The 22,784-nt window shown below is 35.5% G+C and overlaps 1 protein-coding gene across 22 annotated transcripts in view; it reads right to left on the bottom strand.

Moving 5' to 3' along the window:
• Positions 1-22,784, bottom strand: part of SLMAP (sarcolemma associated protein) — a 142,485-nt gene that overhangs the window by 72,523 nt on the left and 47,178 nt on the right. For 17 of the 22 annotated variants that reach the window (XM_054595703.1, XM_054595702.1, XM_054595714.1 and 14 more), the window contains exon 3: positions 9,579-9,726. In XM_054595703.1, coding sequence (XP_054451678.1) covers positions 9,579-9,726 — 148 coding nt within the window. Of the gene's footprint in view, positions 1-9,572; positions 9,727-22,784 lie in introns of all 22 variants that reach the window. The other 5 variants (XM_054595701.1, XM_054595713.1, XM_054595705.1 and 2 more) reach the window with 1 other exon arrangement.

The following is a 22,784-nucleotide window of genomic DNA, read 5'->3' as shown; positions in this document are numbered from 1 at the left end:
CTCCTGGGGGAGCTAGAGTTGAACATTCTGGTAGAGACTGAGTGGTTTGGCTCTGGAGTAGGGGGCCACTTTCCCCTCATTAATGACTGATTACATGACCCCCAGGTAGACCCACTAGTCCTGTCCTGACCCCAGTTGCCTCACCCTACCAATCTCATCCTACTGAAGGGCCTGTCGTTCCCAGCCAGCCTGGGCCCACTCTATAGTCTTTCTTCAGAAGGGTATGGAGAAAGACCAGGCAACCTCAGGGGGAAGCAGAGTAGCTGACGGGGAGGCAGGCATCGGGGGGCCTTGGATCTTTTACAAATCTGGATCTTTTACAGTTCTAAGCTGGAAGAGGCCAACCCTTATACACAGATTGGCACCTCCCACACACACCCAGGCCCAGTGGACACAGCCACAAACAGTGAATAGTGTGGCAGCTCCAGACAGGTAGTCCAAGGCCTGTTATACACACCATCTGACATCAGCCTGTACCTGAACCTTGCCCAAGTGGATGGGGTGGTGGGCTTCAGACCACACCTGAGCTTGACCCTCTAGCCACACCCAGAGGGGGATTCTGGCAGGCACCAGACCCTGTTGGAAACAACTCCACCTCAGGGGGCAGCCCCTGGACAGCAACATATACGTGGTGATCACAGTTTATCCTTCTACTCAGCCAAGCTGAAGGGTAAACTCCACCCATGAAAGGGCAAACAGCATTCAAGACTTAACTACAACAGGAGGATACACATAACCCACAACAAACATTCCTGAGCACGAAGCTCAGATTGTGCCACTGAGCCCAACAAGACATCTTCATCTTAAATCCATCGTATCAAGTTTGGGAGTCACAGCAGATCTACCTAATACACACAGACAAAACTGGGAGACAAAGAAATATGCCACAAATGAAACAATAAGAGATATCCCCCTCAAAAGAATTAAATGAAATGGAAACAACCAAAATACCAGATGCAAAGTTCAAAACAATGGTTATAAGGATGCTCAAAGACGTTCAGGAAAGAATAGATGATCTCAATGAGAACTTAAACAAAGAAATAATAAGCATTAAAAAGGACAGAGAAACCATAAAAAAGCACTAGTCAGAAGTGAAAAATGCAGTATCTGAAATAAAGAATATACATTAGAAGGAACTGATAGCAGGTTAGAGATAGCAGAGGATTGGAACAGGAATTCCTCTGCTTAGAGGACAAGATAAAAGCACCCGAGCAGAGCATCAAAAGAGGGGGGCAGTGAGAGAGAATTTTAAAAAGTGAGGAAAGTCTAAGGGACCTCTGGGACAACATAAAGTGTAACAACATCTGCATCACAGGGGTACCAGAAGAAAAAAAGAGTGAGCAAGAAACAGAACCTTTCTGAAGAAACAGTAGTTGAAAACTTCCGTAACCTGGTAAAGGAAAATGTCACACAAGTTCAGGAAGCACACAGTCTCAATCAAGATGAATCCAAAGAGGCCCACACCAAGATACATAATAATTAAAATGCAAGAGGTGAAAGACAAAGAATCTTAAAAGCAGCAAGAAAAAAGCAATTAGTTACCTACAAAGGCGATCCCATAAGTCTGTCAGCTGATTTCTCAAGAGAAACACTTCAGGCCAGAAGGGATTGGCATGAAATATTCAAAATGATGAAAAAGCAGGGACCTAAAACCAAGACTACTCAATCCAGCAAGACTATCATTTAAAATTGAAAGCAAAATAGTTTCCCAGACAAGAAGTTCATTACCACCAAATCAATATAACAAGAAATGTTAAAGTGTCTGCCTTAAGAAGAGGAAAGAAAAGAAACTGAGAGAGAGAGAGGTACATAGATATAAAGAATAAAATGGCAATAAATAAGTACCTATCAATATATAAATGAATTAAACGCTCCAATCAAAAGACACAGGGTAACTGAATGGATAAAAAAAGAACATGACCTATATTGCTATCTACAAGAGACCCACCTCAGAATAAAAGATACATACAGACTGAAAGTGAAGGGATGATAAAAAATATTCCATGTAGCCCTGGCTGGTTTGGCTCAGTGGGTTGAGTGACAGCCTGCAAACCAAAAGGTCACTGGTTTGATTCCCAGTCAGGGCACATGCCTGGGTTGTGGGTCAGGTCCCTGCTAGGCAACCAATCAATGTTTCTCTCACACATCGATATTCCTCTCCCTCTCTCCCTCCTTTCCCCTCTCTCTAGAAATGAATAAATATTTTTAAAAATCCCATGTAAATGGAAACAAAAACAAAGCTGGGGCAACAATACTTATATCACACAAAATAGACTTCTAAACAAAAGCCATAAGAAGAGACAAAGGAAGTCACTACATAACACTAAAGAGATCAATCCAATAAGAGGATATAACCCTTGTAAACATACATGCATCCAACTTAAATATTGGAACACTTAAATATTTAAAAAAAAAAAAAAGCTTGGTGGACATTAAATGAGAGATCAACAGCAACAGGGTCACAGCAGGAGAATTTAACATCCAACTGATATCAATGGATAGATCATCCAGACAACAAATCAACAAGCCTGCTGTGGCTGGGTGGCTCAGTTGGTTTGAGTGTCATTGCATATACCAGGAGGTTGCAGGTTCTTCCCTGGTCAGGGCATGTATGAAAGGCAACCTATGAATCTTTCATATCGATGTTTTTTTCTCTCCTCATTCCCCTCTAAAATCAGTAAACATATCCTTGGGTGAGATTTAAAAAATAATAATTGTTTAAAAAAATCAACAGGGCAACAGCAACCTTAAACAGCACAATGGATCTGATATATTTAATTGATATTTACAGAACATTTCATCCCAAAACAGCAGAATATACATTCTTCTCAAGTGCACATGGAACATTCTCAAAGACAGACCACATGTTAGGACACAAAATAAGTCTTAATAAATTCAAGATTGAAATCATATTAAGCATCTTTTCTGACCACAATGGTATGAAACTAAAAATCAACTACAATAAAAAAACCAGAAAAACATTCAAACACATGGAGGCTAAATACTAAACAATGAATAGGTTAACAATGAGATCAAGGAAGAAATCAAAAGTTACCTGGATACAAATGAAAATGAACACACAGCAACCCAAAATCTATGGGACACAGTGAAAGCAGTCCTAAAATGGAAGTTCATAGCTTTATCAACCTATCTCAAGAAGCAAGAACAATCTCATAAACAATCCAACACTACACCTAAAAAACCTAAAAGAAAAATAAACAAAGCCCCAGAGTTAGTAGAAGGAAGGAAATAATAAAGATCAGAGTAGAAATAAACGACCTAGGGACTAAAAAAAAAAAAATACAAAAGATCAATGAAACCAAGAGCTTGTTCTTTGAAAAAAATGAACAAGACTGATGAACCTCTAACCAGACTCATAAAGGAGAAAGAGAGAGAGAGAGAGAGAGAGAGAGAGAGAGAACCCAAATAAATAAAATCAGAAATGAAAGAGGAGAAGTAACAACTGACATCACAGAAATACAAAGGATTATAAGGAAATACTATGAACAACTCTATGCCAACAAATTGAACTACCTGGGTGAAATGGTTAAATTCCTAGAAACATTATAATCTTCCAAAACTGAATCAAGAAAAATCAGAAAACCTGAATAGACCACTTACAACCAATGAAATTGAAGCACTGATCAAAAGACTCCCAGCAAACAAAAGTTCTGGGCCGGAGGACTTCACAGGTGAATTTTACCAACCATTCAAAGAAGAACTAAACCTATCCTTCCTCAAACTATTGCAAAAATTTCAAGAGGGGGGAAGACTTTTTATGAGGCCAGCATTACCCTAATTCCAAAACCAGATAAAGATGCTACAAAGAAAGAAAATTACAGGCCAATGTCCCTGGTGAAATAAAAGCTAAAATCCTCAACAAAATATTAGCAAACCACATCTAGCAATGCATTAAAAAGATCATACACCATGATCAAGTGGGATTTATCCCAGGGATGCAAGGTATAATATTCACAAATCAATAAACATGATACATGACATAAACAAACTGAGGGATAAAAATCTCACGGTAATGTCCATAGATGCATGCCATCAGAAAGATACTCTCAGTTAAGCTGGCAAATTTGGTTGCAGTCTGCTGAATCAACTGTGATTTTCCCTAGCAGCTAGAAAGTGCAATTATGTAAAGCTTGTGGTGAAAGCTACCAAGAGCTAGGGACAAGCAAAAGTCAAAAAACAAGGAGTAGTCTAGTTGGTGAGAGTATCTTTGAAATGGCCAATGATGGGTTCCAATGGACACACAAGTAAAAGTGCCTGGGTCTGAAGGCTACTGAGAATAAAGGATAAACTTAATGGCAAAAAAGAGAGAAATAATACAAATGATTAACAAGGGTTTTAGTGATAATAAAAGAATTGATACCTGGCCCTGCACCAAGTACTTTATGAACACCCTCTCAATGTTCATGTTGAACACGGTGCCACACTGTGAACACTGAAAACTAGAAAAAACCTCAAGGTAGTTAGTAGCAGTATGAGTCCCATTTCATTAAATGAGGAAATTAAAGATTAGGCAGGGTAAGGAGAGGTAACTGAATCACTGCAGAATAAAAAGGACCAGGGTAAGCCAAGGCGTCTGCCAATTCCCAATCCTCATATTAGGAGGAAGATCATAAAAATCTTAGTTAAGATGGCAGAAAGAACTTTTGATGAAGATTCATGGGACATTTTAAAATTTACTCAACCAATATTGGTGCCAGGTTGACTGTGGAGTTTCTATAATGGAGACAGATACATTGCCTGCTCTTGCATAGCTTAGCATAACTTAAAACTTAGTGACTGTGGCAGACACAAAGGGGAAGATTGCAGTGTGTAATAGGGACATGGAAGGGCACCTTGTCCAGCTAGAGACATTTTTAGGGGAAGGAAAAAGCGCATGTGTGCACTGGCTTGAAGGCCAGAAAACGCAAGGTCTCCTGAGGAAAATAAAAGTAATTCAGTGCAGCTGGAGCATAAAACAAAAAGAAGATACCATTGATTTTGCTCATAATAGGCCCTTTTTTCACAGGGAATTAACCCAAGAATAGATATTGATGAAGTAGACCTGAGCTGATGAGCTGATTGGAATTATATGTGAAATTTATAGAACTGGTCCCAAACTTTGCAAAAGAGGATTACTGAAATGAGTGACCCAGAAACCTCATGTCCTGTCTGAGCAGTTTGTGAATCTGAAAACAAAGCAGTAGCCAGCAACTGATTTGCTAAGGTTCCCATTCTGGGACAATTTAATAGGTTGGCTTTCTCTCTTCCTACCTTCCTTAAGAAAAAAATACATTAGAATGTCATCCTATTTGTTTACAATGATTATTTTTTATCTATAAGGCAGATTATTAGTATAGCACTAACTAGTGAGTTTTCTCCCTGGAGCCACACTGTATGGAAAGCCAAACATCAAAATCAGCTTGTTTTAAAACAGAAGAGACAGTAATATGAATTGACATGTTCAATGACATCAGGATTGTATCACCTTTCCACAAAATCTGGACTTAACACACACACACACTTTCATACTTCATATATTCCTTTTAAAGTTTCCTTTTACACATTGTATTATATAAATTTCATATATGCTGGAGGGTTTTCATTGCAGTTTTGTTAATCCTGTCCTTTTTAATTTGACTCCCTCTTCTCCTTTTTACCCCCTCCCCACCCATAAACACTCCAGGATGACTCAGAATTAATGACCTGGTATGCATTCTTCCATGTTTTTTCCCCCCTATTCATATAATCATATACAAACATACACATATACATACATAAAGATGGGTGAGATTTCTTTTTAAAATAATGAAATTATTAAAAGTAATTTTTTCCTCATTCAACAATATATCTTATGGGAATCCCTGAAATTCACATAATTTCAATTTATTCTTTTTAAAGCTGCATAGTGGGCAATTTAAAAATTATGCTTCCATTGTTTTTTTTGTTCTATGGACACTAGGGCAAAAAAAATCCTTTCATGGATCCTCACAAATGATTTTTTTATCATTTCAAGTCTCTAATTTTATATCTTTATCTATAAATACAGTCAAAAACACTAAACAGCACTGTTTGCATTAATTCATGTTTTATGTTAATAGTATTATGCCACACACATCCTTCAGCAATTTGCTTAAGATGTTTGAAATTTATCCTTACTGATATATGAGAATTTAGTTCTTACATTTTAATAGTTGTATAGCATTTTTGCTATATTTATTCTATTTAAATTATACATTTTATATTAGGTTTTCTTTTCATCCTATTTACTTTTATAATGAATAACTACTGAACTTGATCAAATGACTTTTAAGCATCTACTGGTTATAGAATTACATGTTTTTCAGCTTTAGTTGGTAGATTATATTGATAAACCTCCTCCTAATTGAATCATCTTTGTATTTCTAGGAAAAATATCCTTTGCTGTTTATTCTAGCTTCCTTTCTAAATTTAATTTACTAATATATCAATCAGAACTTTCTATCTATTGTCACAAGTGAAATTAGTTATAGGTTTTTTTTTGTACTATATCAGAATTTGTCAATAATAATATGCTACTGGCTTCTTTTATTTTAAGATTTTATTTATTTTTAAAGAGAGGAGAAGGGAGGGAGAACAGATGGAGAGAAGTACTGATGTGTGAGAGAAACACCAACTGGTTGCCTCTCGCACACCCCCAACCAGGGACCTGGTCTGCAACCCAGGCATGTGACCAACCAGAAATGGAACAGGTGACCTTTCGCCCTGTGGAACAATGCCCAACCAACTGGGACAAACTGGTTAGGACTGCTGGCTTCTTTAAAGTTTAAAGAAAGCTTCTTTGAGAGCTTTCTACTTTACTTATGTTTCAATTATTTAAATTATATTTGATTTATCCATGTTTTAATGGAATAAGTCCAAATTAAGCCATGAAACCCTCTGTCTCTGGTGATTCTTTAGTAACTTTTTGGTCTCTTTTAAGGAAACTGACTCATTCAAGTTTTCTTTCATTTTGGGATAATTTTGCTAGGAAAATACTAATTTACTCTAGTTCTTTTTTCTTTGCCATATATTAGCATGTAACAGTCTCTTAGAATTCTCTTAGTATATCCTGTATTTGTGTTTGTCTCCTTTTTCATTCCTTATCTTGTATATTTTTGCTAGTATTTTTTAATCTAATAAAAGAATCAAGGCTTATGAATTATCTATTTTATTGTGTGGGGTTTTTTTTTTTTAAAGAACCAGCATTTGGGTTTATCACTTCAGATTTTTATTTCACTAATTTCTGCTTTTTATTTCTTCTTCCCAGCTTCTTTCTCTTGTTGTTCTTTTTCTAATTTCTAAGTGCTGAGTTCCTTCATTGTTTGCCTTTCTCCTTTACTACTCAAGGGATTTAAGATTACAAATTTCTATCTGAGTTAAAAGATTTACTATATTTTCGTATAAAAGCTTTCTTTCTTTTCTACCTAGTTTGAAATTCCCCTTTTAATTTTTTCTTTGATTTAGGGATTATTCAGTAGTGTTGCATAATTTCAGTATAATTTTCCAAGTGATATAAAGCTTACCATAGTACTTTTTAGCATAGGATAAAGTCTACCTTCCTTTTTTTCCCTAGCATATGCTTAAACCAGTAGTACTCACCTTGTGACACAGCTGTATCCCAAGAGCCCATGAGTAACATCAGTTAACTTTTTGAAGCCAACAAATACCAAAAGAAACAACACTTTGAATGATGAAGAAATTTTTCTTTAATTTCTTTAAAGTTGGTAGAAAAGATGGTTAAATTTGCAAAGAAGCCTGCAAGAATTTACGTTTATGAAATAATATTGTATTAACATGGAGAAATCCTATCCCAGGATTGTCCTCTTAGCTTTCTACAGCATTTTCTAAAGAGTGCCACTTACAGCTAGATAGGAAAGAAGAGTGGGAAGGAGTTGGAAAAGAGCTGCATTCTGTCACAGTCACCCTCTTGGAGATCTGCATATATGTTAGCATATTAAAAGCTCTGGGAAGTTCACCTTACCTTGGGTTAACTAAGATGTCCTAAATGTATTTGATTACCTTATTTTGTAAAATCAATTAACATTAATTCTCTTTGGGAAATGCAAGCCAAGGAGACAGACATTCCTTGGAGAGAAAGACAGTATAATCAAATTCTCTGTGTTCTGCAAGTTATTCACACCTGGGGCTCAGTTAAAGGTTTGCTGAATGACTTGGTAGCAGAGGAGATGTGATGTGGCAACAAGAGATGTTAGTGTCCACTGCAGCTGTTCCCAGTATGGCCATACATAAGTTGGGTTCTTTTATTAAAGAGTACTAAATATTTTGCATCAAAATATAAACTTTTAAAAAAATTTTACAATCGGAAATGGAAATTCCTAAAATTCTGACCCTATGCAAATTCAAATATTAAAACCAACACACCAAGAAGGCAAATAAAACCTGGTAAAAATAATACTGTACTTGCAACACCAATCAAAGTATGTAATAATATATATATACATGCACACACACATCAGCATCACCACCCAATCCCCATGTATACTGTGTAATGTCAGAGACTGACGACTGAGGGTATCACCAGATCACCAAGGGGGTGACTGTTATAGAATGTGGTCCTTTCCAACTCCCTCCCACTGTCTATATTAAACTAAGACAAGTACTGCTTTCTTTTGTTTCCTATTTATTTAGTTTTATGATTCAGCCATATACTTTCATGATCATAAGTAGAGAGTTACTAGCTATAGCTAGAAAGCTTCAGAATTCTAAAAATATAGACAACCTTCATTTATTCAGCTACAGAAGTTATGGTTTCAAACACTGAGACATGAAATTTTATATTGGTGATAGTTACTATTAGCTGCTTTCAGAACACTGATTTGTTTGGGGCAACAATGCATGCACAACTAACAAAGGTAAGTAACTTCCCAGGCTTCTTTGTAGCTACAGGTAACTATATCTATGACGTATCCATGTGGCCAGTGAGACAAAAGGAGAAATCTGCTGGGAAGATTCTATGAAAGACTGCTCTTTCAACCTAAAAAGAAAGCCACACAAGAAGGCATTCTGTCCCCACCTCGTCCTTTTTGCCTAGAACACTGGTGTGAGGAAAATAATGCCAGGGGCTGCAGCCATCACCCTTTGACCCTGAGGCAAAAAGCAAAAGCACAAGAAACCAACATGTTAAGGATGATAGCATGGGAGGACAGTAGGACCCTAGATGCCTGATAAAAGCATTGAGTCAACTGAATAGAATCTGGACCTACCTGTCTCCAGATTTCTTGTTAACCATAAATATCCTTGTGGTTTAAGCTCTTATTGGTTGGGTATAGAGTCACTGCAGCCAACTGTTTCCTAACTGATACAGTTGTGCCCTATGTTTTCATACTGTGATGAAGAATATAAATTACTTATTATCATTTCAGATTTCAAAATTTTATAAAAGGAATAAAGGATATGAGAAACTTTTAACTTTCACTGCATATAATGCTGTATATAAATTGCTTCTACAAGCACAAAATATTTTAACATTTAATGACAGGATAAAAAAATAAACAAACTTAAAAAGAAAAATAATAGGAAAAATTGATCCATACCCGTACCTTTCCGTGTGTTCTCCGTCACATCTACCCCAAACTGGATAATGTCACCAGAAAGAATTTCACATGGTGGACTTTCTTCAGAGCCTCGACTCAATCTCTGGCTATTTATAAAAGTACCGTTACTACTTTTAGTGTCTTGGAGATAAAACTGCAAAAATAAAATTGAAAGAAAAAAAGAGCCAAAGATTAACAGCAATAATTCCAAACCCACATTAAAAAAAAGTACTTCCAACTTTGCAAACTACTGCAGGTGGCTTTTTTTTCCCCTCACTGTCAATTCAAACCACTTGTTTTGCTAAGGTTCTTCTTCATTACGTATAAAATCAAAACTAAAATCAGTAATTTAAAGTCCAGCTAGACAAATTAGTATAATCATTCTGGAAGACAGTATAGAAAGTCCTCAAAATGTAAACATAAAATTAGCATATGACCCAGGAATTCCACTCTGAGGTATCAATATATACTCAAGAGAACTGAAAACATTATGTCATCACAAACACTCCTACACAATATTTATAGGAGCATTCCCTGGCCCCCCCCAATCCTTCCCCTTTGGTTTTGTCCATGAGTCCTTGCTATATGGAGCATTATCCATAATAGCCAAAAAGTAGAAACAACCCAAATGTCCATCAACTGATTAATGGGTAAACAAAACAGTATATCTGTATGATGTTATATTATTTGGCAATAAAAAAGAATGAAGTATTGATTCATACTACAACATGGATGAACCTTTAAAACATTATATTAAATGAAAGAAGTCAGCCACAAAAGACCACATATATGTAATTCCATTTACAGGAAATATCCAGAATAAGCAAATCCACAGGAAGAAAATGTACATGAGTAATCACAAGGGGCTGAGGTGCCGGGGTGTGGTGGTGGTGTGGTGAGAATGACTGCTAATGGGTATGAGGTTTCTTTTTGGAGTGATTAAAACGTTCTAAAATTAGATAGTGGAGACCTGACCTATGCTGCTCAGTTGGTTGGGCATTGCACTGCAAAGCAAAAGCTCGATTCCTGATCAGGGCACATGCCTGAGTTGTGGGTTTAGTCCCCCGTCACAAAGCATAGGAGAGGCAGCCAATTGATGTTTCTCTCCCTCTCTTTCTCCCTCCTTTCCCCTCCTCTCTCAATAAATAAATCCTTTTTAAAAATTAAAAAAAATTAGATGGTGATGGTTGCATAATTGCAAATATATTTAAAAACTCTAAATTGTACATTTTGAAAGGGTGAATTTTAGGGTATATAAATTATATCTTAACAAAACTGTTATTTTTTTGTAAGACAGCTGGACAAAATTTTCTTTCTATCTCACTCTGACTTTGTAATTTTCCTAGGATGTCTGAGTTAAATCAGAGGAAGTGTGTTTATTTCATAGGCAGGACAAGTGGTTTTAGGTAACACAATTAATAACTATCAATTAGCTAACATACTTGATATCAGGACCAATACATCTTCAGTAAATTCTTTGTGATAAAGCAGACTGAAGACATGAGATAGTAAAATACTGGAACCAACTATGAAGGTACTACTTCCTGGCCTCCCAAACTTGACTTTCCTCACTTAGGTAAAGGGAAGGGATAGGATGAAGCACAGGAAGCCTACCTATTTATCCTGTTTAGCCTACCTATCCTAATAGAAATTAGGAACAACTGGGATCACACACAATAGATTTACTAGAAAAAGAACAACCAATAAAAAAAGATGAAACTTTTTTTGTGAATTTTTCTCCACTCTTCAGCCCTGCTTATTGTAGCAACATATTTTCACTGAATTCCTTCCTAAGGAAGAAAGGAAAGAAAAAAACCCTAATATTTATTAAAATACACATTATAACCCCAGGACCTCATTTAACCTTAACATTAAAGCTGTAATATAGATATTACTACCTTTTATAAATGAGAAAAGTGTGGCACAAGTAAGTATTTTTGCAAAGGTCACAGAGCTATGGAATACAGGAACAAGGATTCAAACAATAGGAATGAAAAGGACCATCTTTTATCACTTAACACTGACCTTTATATTTCATTTATCCTTCACTCCTTCCATAAGCTCTCTTCCAAAATGAAACACAACAAAAGAATAAGCAATTTGCAGAAAATATGAAAATGACATTTCTTTTCATTAATACTTAGGTGACAATATAAAGGTCATCAGGCTGTTTACATGTCTATGTATGACTTATTCTCTGTTTATAATTCAAAAGAGGCCGTTACTTTGGCTAGCAGTTTGTATATTTAATTACAGACCATAATAAATAAAATTGTGTTAATATTTTACTAGTCTATTTGAAATTTATAGGCCTTAACATTTCATACCAGGGAGAATAACACAGGCAATACACTCAAGTAAGAACACTTATCCTCAAATTTTTTTCTACACTAGAGCCTACTGTTACACTGTATAAGGAACTTTGTTTTTTGTTTCTTAATCTTAATAAATATATTCTTGGGAAGTGTGGTGCTATCTGGATTCTGGTTTCGTCATTTTTAGTAATTTGTGCCTCTGCAAACCAAATAAAGGGATTATACTAAATTTATAGTGGTTTTCAAACTTCAAGTTCTGATCCATTAGTGTTACTAAATTAACTTAGTGGGCTGCAACTAGCACTTCATTTTAAACATTAAACAGAACATAAATAAGAATATATGAAATGATATTCAGTGCTATTTGGCAAACTTTGGAAAACAAAAAGGTGTGTGTGTGCCTCAACACCCCATGTTCGTAACTCTTATATAACTCTAAAACAACAAAATTTCAAATTAAAAAAAAATTGAAGCAATATTAACCCAGGTTCTTTAATTCTGACATGTCTATATTACTATCCAAAGCACTCCATGGTACCTTTGGCATCCATTTAGCTTGAATGTATTGTTTAGATTAGTTGTTCATTCTTCCTTTGTGCTCCACACACCATAGTAATAAAGTCCAAAGTTCTTACCATTACATCCTACAAAGCCCTAATCTGGCTTTTGGTTCCTTTTCAAACGTTACTCACTTCCACCATTCTCTTTCCTCACCTTCTCAGCCACACTAATCTTCACTCATGTCCCTGAGTCTCTGTGCTTGTATGGAGCTAGACATCATTAGTTTATTTCCCTGAGGAAATATTTTTGTCGATATGATTTAACCTTCTGCCTTTGGCTGCTTTGAAAGATGGATATAAAAAATATTTCTGCACCACCTATGCAATAGTCTACCATTAGTCGGTCTATACTGAACAGAAGCTATTCCATTTAAAATCAGGTTAGGTTCCTGAAGGTACAGATAAACAAGTCAACTTCTTTGCAAGGGACTGAGAAAGGACTGCTTACAGTTACTGGATGTATTTCCTGTAAATAGGTATGTTAGTTGATTCTTTGTCACTTTCGAACCAAAAATATCTTTCTCTTTTATGCTGATAAAACTTTTTTTATTAGCCCCCCTCATCACTTTTGGTTACTCCAAAAATATCCTGCTGAAGCTAAATCTATGTTTCCCAATAGCCCAAGGAATGCCCAAAAGCAACTCTAGTGCTTGCATTAGCCACCAGCCATTTACTTTGACACTGAGGTGTGTAAGTAGCTCAGAATTTATAACATCATCTGTAGCTTGTGGTCAAAGTTCACCTTCCAATGTGTTCAGGCTTTATCTTGAATTAACCCTTTGCTTTCCCCTGAATGAATGTTAAGCTCCCATATATCAGGCACTGACAGTGATTCCTGAACTGAACAGTTGTTCTTGCCCCATGTCCTTTTGCTTATCTCTTGCCGATCACAATCACCTGCAATGACACAGGCACAGCACTTCACAGATTGCATAATTTGTTCTTTGGCCTCCTGAACAGAAGTTCAGAAAAAAGAGAAAGTTTTTGCTGCTTATTCATAAACAAATACATTTTGAATCACTTTCAACTTTGTTACAAACAGTAAATACTTTCATTTCAACTATAATGATAAACTGCTTTTTACTAGCCTTTTCTGATCACAATACACAAACGCCAATAAATTAATAATATCTGAACTAAAGCTTCAGAAAAAAAAGTCACAGTGGACATGCCATAGGCTAAAGGTCAGAAACTCTTAGTTCATACAGAGGAATTTTAAAAATGTGAAAGCAGAATGGATTAGGATTCTAGACAGTAGATGCTCTCTCATATATTTTTAATCATCACCGAAAATAAAATTAAAGAACGACCAAGATAGCAATACCAAAATCCCACAGACAATATTTATAACAAAGGCAAGTGTCAAAGTATCCACATGAACCTCAAAATATGAGTGGGGAAAACCATCAGCAGCCACATAACCTGCATGAAATCAGCATCTGTGAAGGAGGATGAATAGGGAGGTAAGACGGCACTTCAGGGACTTCAGGAGAACATTAAAATAGTCACTAGGTATTTACTGGACAGTATGATGGTCAATTTGAGAATAGAAGCTGAAAATGGAAAGGGTAAGCCAAATCCAAAAACAAAAGAGTGCCAGGTAAGTTCTGGAAAAGGCTGGAGCACTGTGAGTCATATAAATTCTTAAAATCAACCTCCCCAACAAAGCTGTCTTCCAGAATAGGGCTCCAGGCTGAGGGAAAGCTGCTAGGTGTGGAACAAGAATTGAGCTAAACAGGGACTACAGAGACAAGGAAAGAAAAGGTCCAGATAAAAGTAGAAAAGGGGAAAGGAAGTCACCGTATTTTTTTTTAACATTTTACAAAAAAACAAAAAACCAGAAGAGGGCGCTCTGTGACATTAGAAAAGTGATCTTGAATCATGACCCCCTCTAAAAGTTCAGAAAAACAAATTTCACATAAAAATAAGCAAGGAAAAATGTCAAGGTCTCATCCCATACAGTTATTTTAAGAAAAAAGAGACTGAAGAGCAGAATAACATCCCTACAAATAAAGACAGACCTTGGACACACATCAAAATTATAACACTATTTTAAAACAAACTAAAAGGAATTAAGAAAATAATTCGAGAGATGAAAAATATAAATCACAATTATAAAACTCTAGAAAAGGTGAAAGAACTCCAAAAAGAAATAGAAACAAAAGGAAAAATCATTTCAGAAATGAATACAAAATGAACATGAATGCCTAAATATAACAAATAATGCATTAAGAGAAATAAAAGGTAAAAAGTAGGAAATTTTAAAAAATCAAAATTAAGAAGTGATATCAGCAAAATGGTGGAGAAGGCAGATCTAAGCTCCCAGCCCCTTTCAGAAACTTTGAAAAACAAGCAGACACTGTCAAAACCAACTGCGTTGGAACTCTGGAAAACAAAGTTTTACAGAAGCCAGTGAATACTTAATCAGGAAAAAATGCAGCTTAAAAATGGTAGGAAATCTTTGTGGCATTACTTACCCTAGCCATTCCCTTCCCCAATACAAGGGAAGTCTTGATGTATGAGCCTGCATTCCTAGTATGTGACCCTGGTACCTGGTTCCAGAGGGAGCAAAGCAGACCCAAATCTCAAATTGTTGTGTCTATTTCATTTAGCCTGCCTGGGATCTACTTGATGAACTGATGCAAGGCTCTTATCTTTGTTTAGCCTAACTTGGAACTCACTCAAGCTAAAAAATAAGAGACTGGCCAAAAAGTAGGATTTATCCCAAGTGGATCAACACAATAAAGTCAATCAATGTACCATATTAATTTAAAAAAAGGAAAAAAAACACACAATCATAAACCATCTCAGTTGATGCAAAAAAGGCCTGGCAAAGTCCAATAACCTTTCATGATTTAAAAAAAAAAGAAAGAAAGAAAAACCAAGGAAAAAAAACTCAGAAAGCTAGGATTAAAAGGAAACTTCCTCTACTGATAAAAAAACATTTATGAAAAGCCCACAGGTAACATAGCAATGATGAACGACTGAAAGCTTTCTAAGATCAGGAACATGACAAGGAAGCCTGAGCTCACCACTGCTGCGTAATGCTGCACTGGAAGTTCTAGCCAGGCACGAGAAAAAGAAATAAAAGACACCCAAATTGGGAAGGAATTAAGAAATCCAAAACACCAAGTTGTAAAGATATATGCATCCCAGTGTTCACTGCAGGGTTATTTATAATAGCCAAGATATTGAAGAAACCTAAGTGTCTATCAATAGAATACTGAATAAAAAAGATGTGGCACATACGTACAATGGAATATTACCTGGCCATAAAAAGAACAATATCTTACCATTCGTGACAAGGTGGATGGACCTAGAGGGTATTATGGTAAGTGAAATAAGTCAGGCAAAGACAAATATCACATGATTTCATTTATATATAGAATCTAAAAAAAATACAAACAACCAAAACAGAAACAAACTCAAAGATACAGCGAACAAACTGATGGTTGCCAGATGGGAGGGAGGTTGGGGAACTGCATGAAAAAGGTGAAGGGATGAAGAAGTACAAGTTGGCAGTTACAAAACAGTTTCAAGGATCTATAGTACAGCATAGGAAATATAGTCAATAATATTGTTAATAACTCCGTATGGTGCCAGGTGGGTATCAGACCTGTGGGGGGGGGATCACTCTGTAAGTCATATAAATATTTAACCACTGTGTGTACACCTGAAACTAATATAATATTGAATGTCAATTGTAACTGAAAAATTTATAAAGATTCTGTGTAAGGCACAACTAGAAATAAAAGTTGAAAAGGAGAAAAAAACTGGAGAGTAGTAAGTATACTATGTCTACTCACAGATGACTGACTCTATATATGAAAAATTCCACAGAAAGCGACTAGAGCTAGTAGATAAATTCAGGAATGTTGCAGCTTAGAAGATATACACAAACATCAGTTGTGTTGTCATACATTAGCAATGAACAATCCAAAAAGGAAATTAAAAAAGCAATTCCATTTACAAGGGCAACTAACTAAAATACCTTGGAATAAACTTAACCAAACGGGTAAAAGACTTGTGTACTAAAAACTACAAAATATTGTTGAAAGAAATTAAAAACTTAACTAGAAAGACATCCCATGTTCACGGATTGAAAGACAATATTGTTAAGGTGTCATTTTAACCAAAGTGATCTACAGACTCAATGCAACCCTTATCAAAATTCAAAATTCAACAGCTTTTTTTTTTTTTTAAATGGAAAAGCTGGTCCTCAAATTCATATGGAATTGCAATGAGTCCTGAATAGGCAAAACTATCTTTAAAAAGAAAAACAAAATTGGAGGATGCACACTTCCTGAATGCAACACTTACTATAAAACTAAAGTAATCAAAACAGTGTGGTGCTACCATAAAGACAGACATAAATGGAACAAGAGTTCAGGAATAAACCTGTACATCTATAGCCAACTGAATTTCAACAAAGGTGCCAAGTCCAGCCAATTGAATTTCAACAAAGGTGCCAAGTCCAGCTCCATTCAAAAAATGGTGCTGGGACAACTAGGTAACCATGCAAAAGAATGAAATTGGACCTCACCTCAGTCCAAGTACAAAAAATTAATTCAAAACAGAACAAAGACCTAAATATAAGATCTAAAACTATAAAATATTTTTCATTCATTATTTCTTCAAATACTTTTTTCTGCCCCTTTCTCTCACTCTTCTCTGTTTGGGATTTCAATAATGTGTACATTAGTACAATTGATGGCGTTCCTTAAGTCCCTTAGATAGTATTCACTTTTCTTCATCTTTTTTTCTTTGGTCCTCAGAGAGGGTAATTTCAATTCTTCAGATTTTTTGACTCCTTCTGCCTGCCTAAACCTGCTACTGAATCCTCTACTAAATTTTTAATCAGCTACTGTACTTTTTACAACTTCTATCTCTGTACTGATATTCTCCACTTGTTCACATATTGTTTTCCTGATTTCCTTTAGTTTTTTTGTCAATGGTTTCCTTCAGCATTCTCAGCATATTTACAATAATTAAAGTTTTTGCCTAATAAGTCCAATATCTGGACTTCCTCAGGAATGATTTATAACAATTTCCTTTTGTATTCTTTCTGTGAAAGAGCCGTAATTCCCTGATTTTTTGAATGTTTTGTAATTTTTTTGTTGAGAACGAGAAATTTTAAATATTTTAATGTGGTAACTCTAGAAGCTAGACTGTCTCATCTCCACAGGGATTGCTTTTATTTCTTGAAGGCTACAGTCATCTGTACAGTGACTTTATATTCCTTGTTATGTGTTGTCACTGAAGTCTCTGTTCTGTTATCTCTGTGGTCAGCCAGTGACCTGAAAGAGATTTATTTACATGGGGAAATCTAATAAAAAAGCGGGGGGGGCAATTCAGTCTCTTTAAATCCCAGTTTCTAAAGGACAAGCAAGTCATACCAAGAACCATGGACTACCACACTCACAGCTGACTGCCACAGGGCTGGAGAATGAAATATGGTAACCACTATGCAAAACACCAAAATTCTCAAAAATTTACCATCATTTCTTTTCATTAAGCATTCTGCTGGATGCTGCAAGGGTTTGACTAGACTCCAGAATTTCAAATGTCTTGATTTAGACAATTCATTCTAGCTTAATAGCAATGGTGAAAAGAAAAACACTTTTTGAAGCTCCCTTCTCTGCCATTTTCCATGACATCACTTCCATTAGCTATATTTCAGCCTACGGTTTTTTTCTTGGGCCAAACCAGCATGTAATCTATAATAATAGTTACCATTTATTTTCTGCTTGCTATGTACAGGCACTTCTGATCCTCCCAACAGTCCTACCGGGTAGATATTACCATCTCTATTTTACAGATTGAGAAACTGAGGCTCAGGTGTATTAAGTAGGTTATCCTTATTTCACAGCTATTGCTGATTGGACAGCTATTCCTTCAAGAACTCCACACTGCCTTCTTCCTCTCCTACTTAAAACTAAAACACTCTCTGGTCCTTGAGTCCAAACTTATGAAACCCCACTTTGTTTATGAAGTTTTCATGAATCAGTCAGAATAGAAAGAGCCAATTTCAACTCTAATTCTACCCTTAAAGCAAATTATTCAGTCTATAAAATTTACTTGGCACCTGTCTTAGAAAGACAACACATTTGTAAAAATCAAATGCAGAGGAACTCTGACAATAAACTAAGAATATGAATTAAGTACCAAAATTTTGAGAGGCTGGTAAGAAATATAGTTAGGCACAGTTAATTACTAAAGATGCATGTGTGTGTAAGGGCAGTGATCTGAATGAAAGGCATGGAGAAGGAGGTGGTAGAGGAACAACAGATTAGCAATTCGCTTGGTTACAGTTAAGGCCCAGTCCGAGAGGGTGAAAAAAAAAAAAAAAAACAACAAAGGAAGAAGTGATAGAGTGAGGCTGTAAGTGAGGGCTTTGCGCATTGCACTAAGGAGTTGATGTTTAAGAGAGAAGCCACTACTAAAGGATTTGATAAGCATACAGTTTTGGGGAGATTATTCTAACAGCTCTGTCAATTGAGCAGCTGCCTGCAGAAAGAACTGCAGTGGGAGTCATTAGAAATAGGGAGGCCCATCATTTGTACATTTTTGCTAACAACAATTTAGTTATTTCTTAAGCATACACAAGTCTTTATATGCATATTACATGCAAATTTATTTGTTTAAATAACCTTCCTAGCCTCCTGACTGGCAAAGTACCACATGTTTCAGAGGCTGGAATTTTTAAATTGTGCCAATAAAGGGGAAAATATAAAGTTTTATTCATATGCTATAGGAAAACATAGAAAAGTGATAAAATGTTCTTGCCAAGCTAAAATTTCACATGTAAACTAGAAGGAACTTGACAACATATACACAGAGGTCTTGCACATGTTATAAATTTGCCAGGAATTCTTTCCTCTCCAAGTGACATTCCAGACACATTCACTGTACCATAATTTTCGTCTTGTGGAGATAGCTCACAAGAGAAAGAAGAGAAAAAGTATTTCTATCTTTCTACATAGGAACAGAGATAAGACTATGAAGGACAGTAGAAAAGGTGGAAAGGAGAAATTTTAAAAAATTTAATGAGAACATTACAAAACATAGCCAGAGTGATTACATCCTTTCAAAATACACTATCAAATTGTGACAGTCCTTCACTAGGATTTAGGACAAAGTAGATTAGATTTCTGAAGCTCAGGAAGATACAAAACAAACATAGCATCAGAACATTACATTCCTGGGACATGAAACTACTGAAAGCCTACACTAAATTCTAATTTGGAGGAGATTAGTCTACTTCCCTCATTCCAAAGCCAATGGGTTGACAAGCAAATCCTAATTATTTTTTCTCCTCTAGTGGTGTGTTAATCATCCAACTTTGTGCGCAAGATGCATCCAACTTTGTCTTACTCCTACTTTAGGTAATCGGTATTAAAAGAACAAATATCGATTCCAAACTCAATCTTTTTAACCCTAAGAGGTCTCTAATTACCTCAAAGAATGTAAAAAATTTAATTCTAATTTATTAAAATGCCATGTATTTTAACATATAAAGAATAAAATTAGGGGATCTTTTGGTGTTTTAAATGTACAATACTGACTATATTTTATAGGTCATTATTTTCTTCACAAAATGGTAGCTTAAACCATCCTGAGATCAACTGAAACAACAAAATAATTGCACCACCATTCTTTATCTCTGATACTAACAAAAAAATCTCACCCATAGAATAATAGCCTTGTTTGCCACAAAAGGAAATCACTGTGATCACATTTGTGGGAAATATAGAACCAGGTTACAATTTTTAAAAGATGTAAGCTTACATATTGTTTAATAATGTGTACACCTTTGACTTGATCTAAGGACAGGCTGATATTGATTTGTAGTCACTAAGAGGTGGAGGAGAGGGAGAAACTTTTAAAAGCATTTTCCATTAAATATTGGCAAAATTGGCAAAACATAGGAATCTAGATCTTATTTAATGGAAAAAAAATTGCACACACATAAAATAATTTATTTGGCAAACAAATTCAATGGAAATGTTTAAGATGCAAACAGTACATCTGCCCCCACAAAACAAATATTCATAGCTTTTTTTAATGCTTGCTGAATAAGGTAATGAAAATAATCGGGTGGCCTTTCCCATTCTTTAGGCACAACCACTCAGGTTGGCATATAATTTTAATGTTTAAAATACCTTGGTCCTTACTCATGTCTCTCCATTGTTAGTGATAATTAAGTCTTAGATAGTTATCTCCTCAAGGCTTTAACAATTCACGCATCCATAGGTGAGTTCTTTAGATATCATAATTTTACTTTGAAAGAGAAAAGGAAACAAAGTCACTAACTCAGGACTGTAACAATGCAATTTATAAAACAGTAATTTTGACTGAGATGGGAAATAACTATTGGGACCGAAGAAAATAAACCCCTTACAGGGTTGATTATAGTGCAGGGGCCCCCATTTTTCTGCCACCACTATTTAGATGTTCAAATACTGCCTACTCCCACTATCTCTCATGACACCCACTGCTTCTCAGAAAGGGCAGATAATGTCCCCAGTTAAGAGTCACTAACTTTTTTATTTTGAACTAAAATTTAATAGTAGAAAGTATAACATTTTAGTGGGGGGAACAAACTGGCTAGTTTCCTTCTTGTATAATGCAGTACAAATGATTCTATAGAGTTAGAGAATGTTTTGAAATTACAAAGCCATTTTCATATACTTCAATCTATATAATTATTATAAAGGTCCTATATGGATGACTAAATAAAATATTTCAATACTTATTTATAGGCAAGGAAACTAGCTCAGACAGGTGAGGAAAAAATGTATCACATTTCAAATTCTACCTCCATTTATGGCTTAAACACAGGCCTTAAACATTTTTCCCAAGAAAACTTTTAGGGCCAAAGGGAAACTTTCTTTTAAAAAGATCATTAATTTCTTTTACTACCATGAAATGAAACATCATTTATATTCAGAATCCAGCTATAAAGAAATTTTAATGACAGAGCAAAGCCATATAAAAGAAAGTTCATTTTTCAATAGTGTCAAAAAGATATCACATAATTTATAATAGTCACAAGTTTTTGAGAGCTTACTATGTGCTTGGATAAGCTACTTTCCACGCACTCTTTTAATTAATCTTTACAACACTCCTAAGAGATAGATGTTATATTATCTCTATACTATAGATAAAGAAATCAGGACTAAAAAGGACAAGTCCTGAGCCTCAGTTTCTCAATCTGTAAAATAGAGATGGTAATATCTACCCGGTAGGACTGTTGGGAGGATCAGAAGTGCCTGTACATAGCAAGCAGAAAATAAATGGTAACTATTATTATAGATTACATGCTGGTTTGGCCCAAGAAAAAAACCGTAGGCTGAAATATAGCTAATGGAAGTGATGTCATGGAAAATGGCAGAGAAGGGAGCTTCAAAAAGTGTTTTTCTTTTCACCATTGCTATTAAGCTAGCATGAACTGTCTAAATCAAGACATTTGAAATTCTGGAGTCTAGTCAAACCCTTGCAGCATCCAGCAGAATGCTTAATGAAAAGAAATGATGGTAAATTTTTGAGAATTTTGGTGTTTTGCATAGTGGTTACCATATTTCATTCTCCAGCCCTGTGGCAGTCAGCTGTGAGTGTGGTCCTGATTTCTTTATCTATAGTATAGAGATAATATAACATCTATCTCTTAGGAGTGTTGTAAAGATTAATTAAAAGAGTGCGTGGAAAGTAGCTTATCCAAGCACATAGTAAGCTCTCAAAAACTTGTGACTATTGTAAATCATGTGATATCTTTTTGACACTATTGAAAAATGAACTTTCTTTTATATGGCTTTGCTCTGTCATTAAAATTACTTGTCATTAAAGGTTAAGTAACTGGCCAAAGGGCCTCCCAAAGCTAGTACTGGAGAGAAATGTACATTTTAATCTTTTTGATTACCACCATTCTGCTTTGCTACTTATGTATGTCTGGCAATTTCTTTTCCACTATCTCTAATGTATTTCCCAACCACCCATGTGAAATAGGAATGATTTTGTTCACTTAATAAGCCAGTAAATCAAGGCTGACACACAAGCTAAGTGGCCTATCTATAGCAACAAAGGAGAAAATAATAAAAACAGCAATCAAGTCTTATGATACCAAACCATCAGAAAAAGTAAACTTTTAAATTTCTTTTAAAAATGCATTCACTGTCTCCTTCCACCTCTTGACACACAATCCTAATAAATTTGGGTTTCCTAATTCCTATGTTCATGGCAGATTAGAGAACAAGCATTTGCTTATGTCATGCACTTTATTTACATTACCTCATAAACTTCATAATACTATGATATAAGCAAGTATCCCATATGAACAG

This window comes from Pteronotus mesoamericanus, unplaced genomic scaffold, assembly GCF_021234165.1.
Source record: "Pteronotus mesoamericanus isolate MK-2021 breed Mesoamerican mustached bat unplaced genomic scaffold, CSHL_Meso_final scaffold_54, whole genome shotgun sequence".
Classification (NCBI taxonomy): Eukaryota; Metazoa; Chordata; class Mammalia; order Chiroptera; family Mormoopidae; genus Pteronotus; species Pteronotus mesoamericanus.
This window is presented reverse-complemented; position numbering and strand designations above follow the sequence as displayed.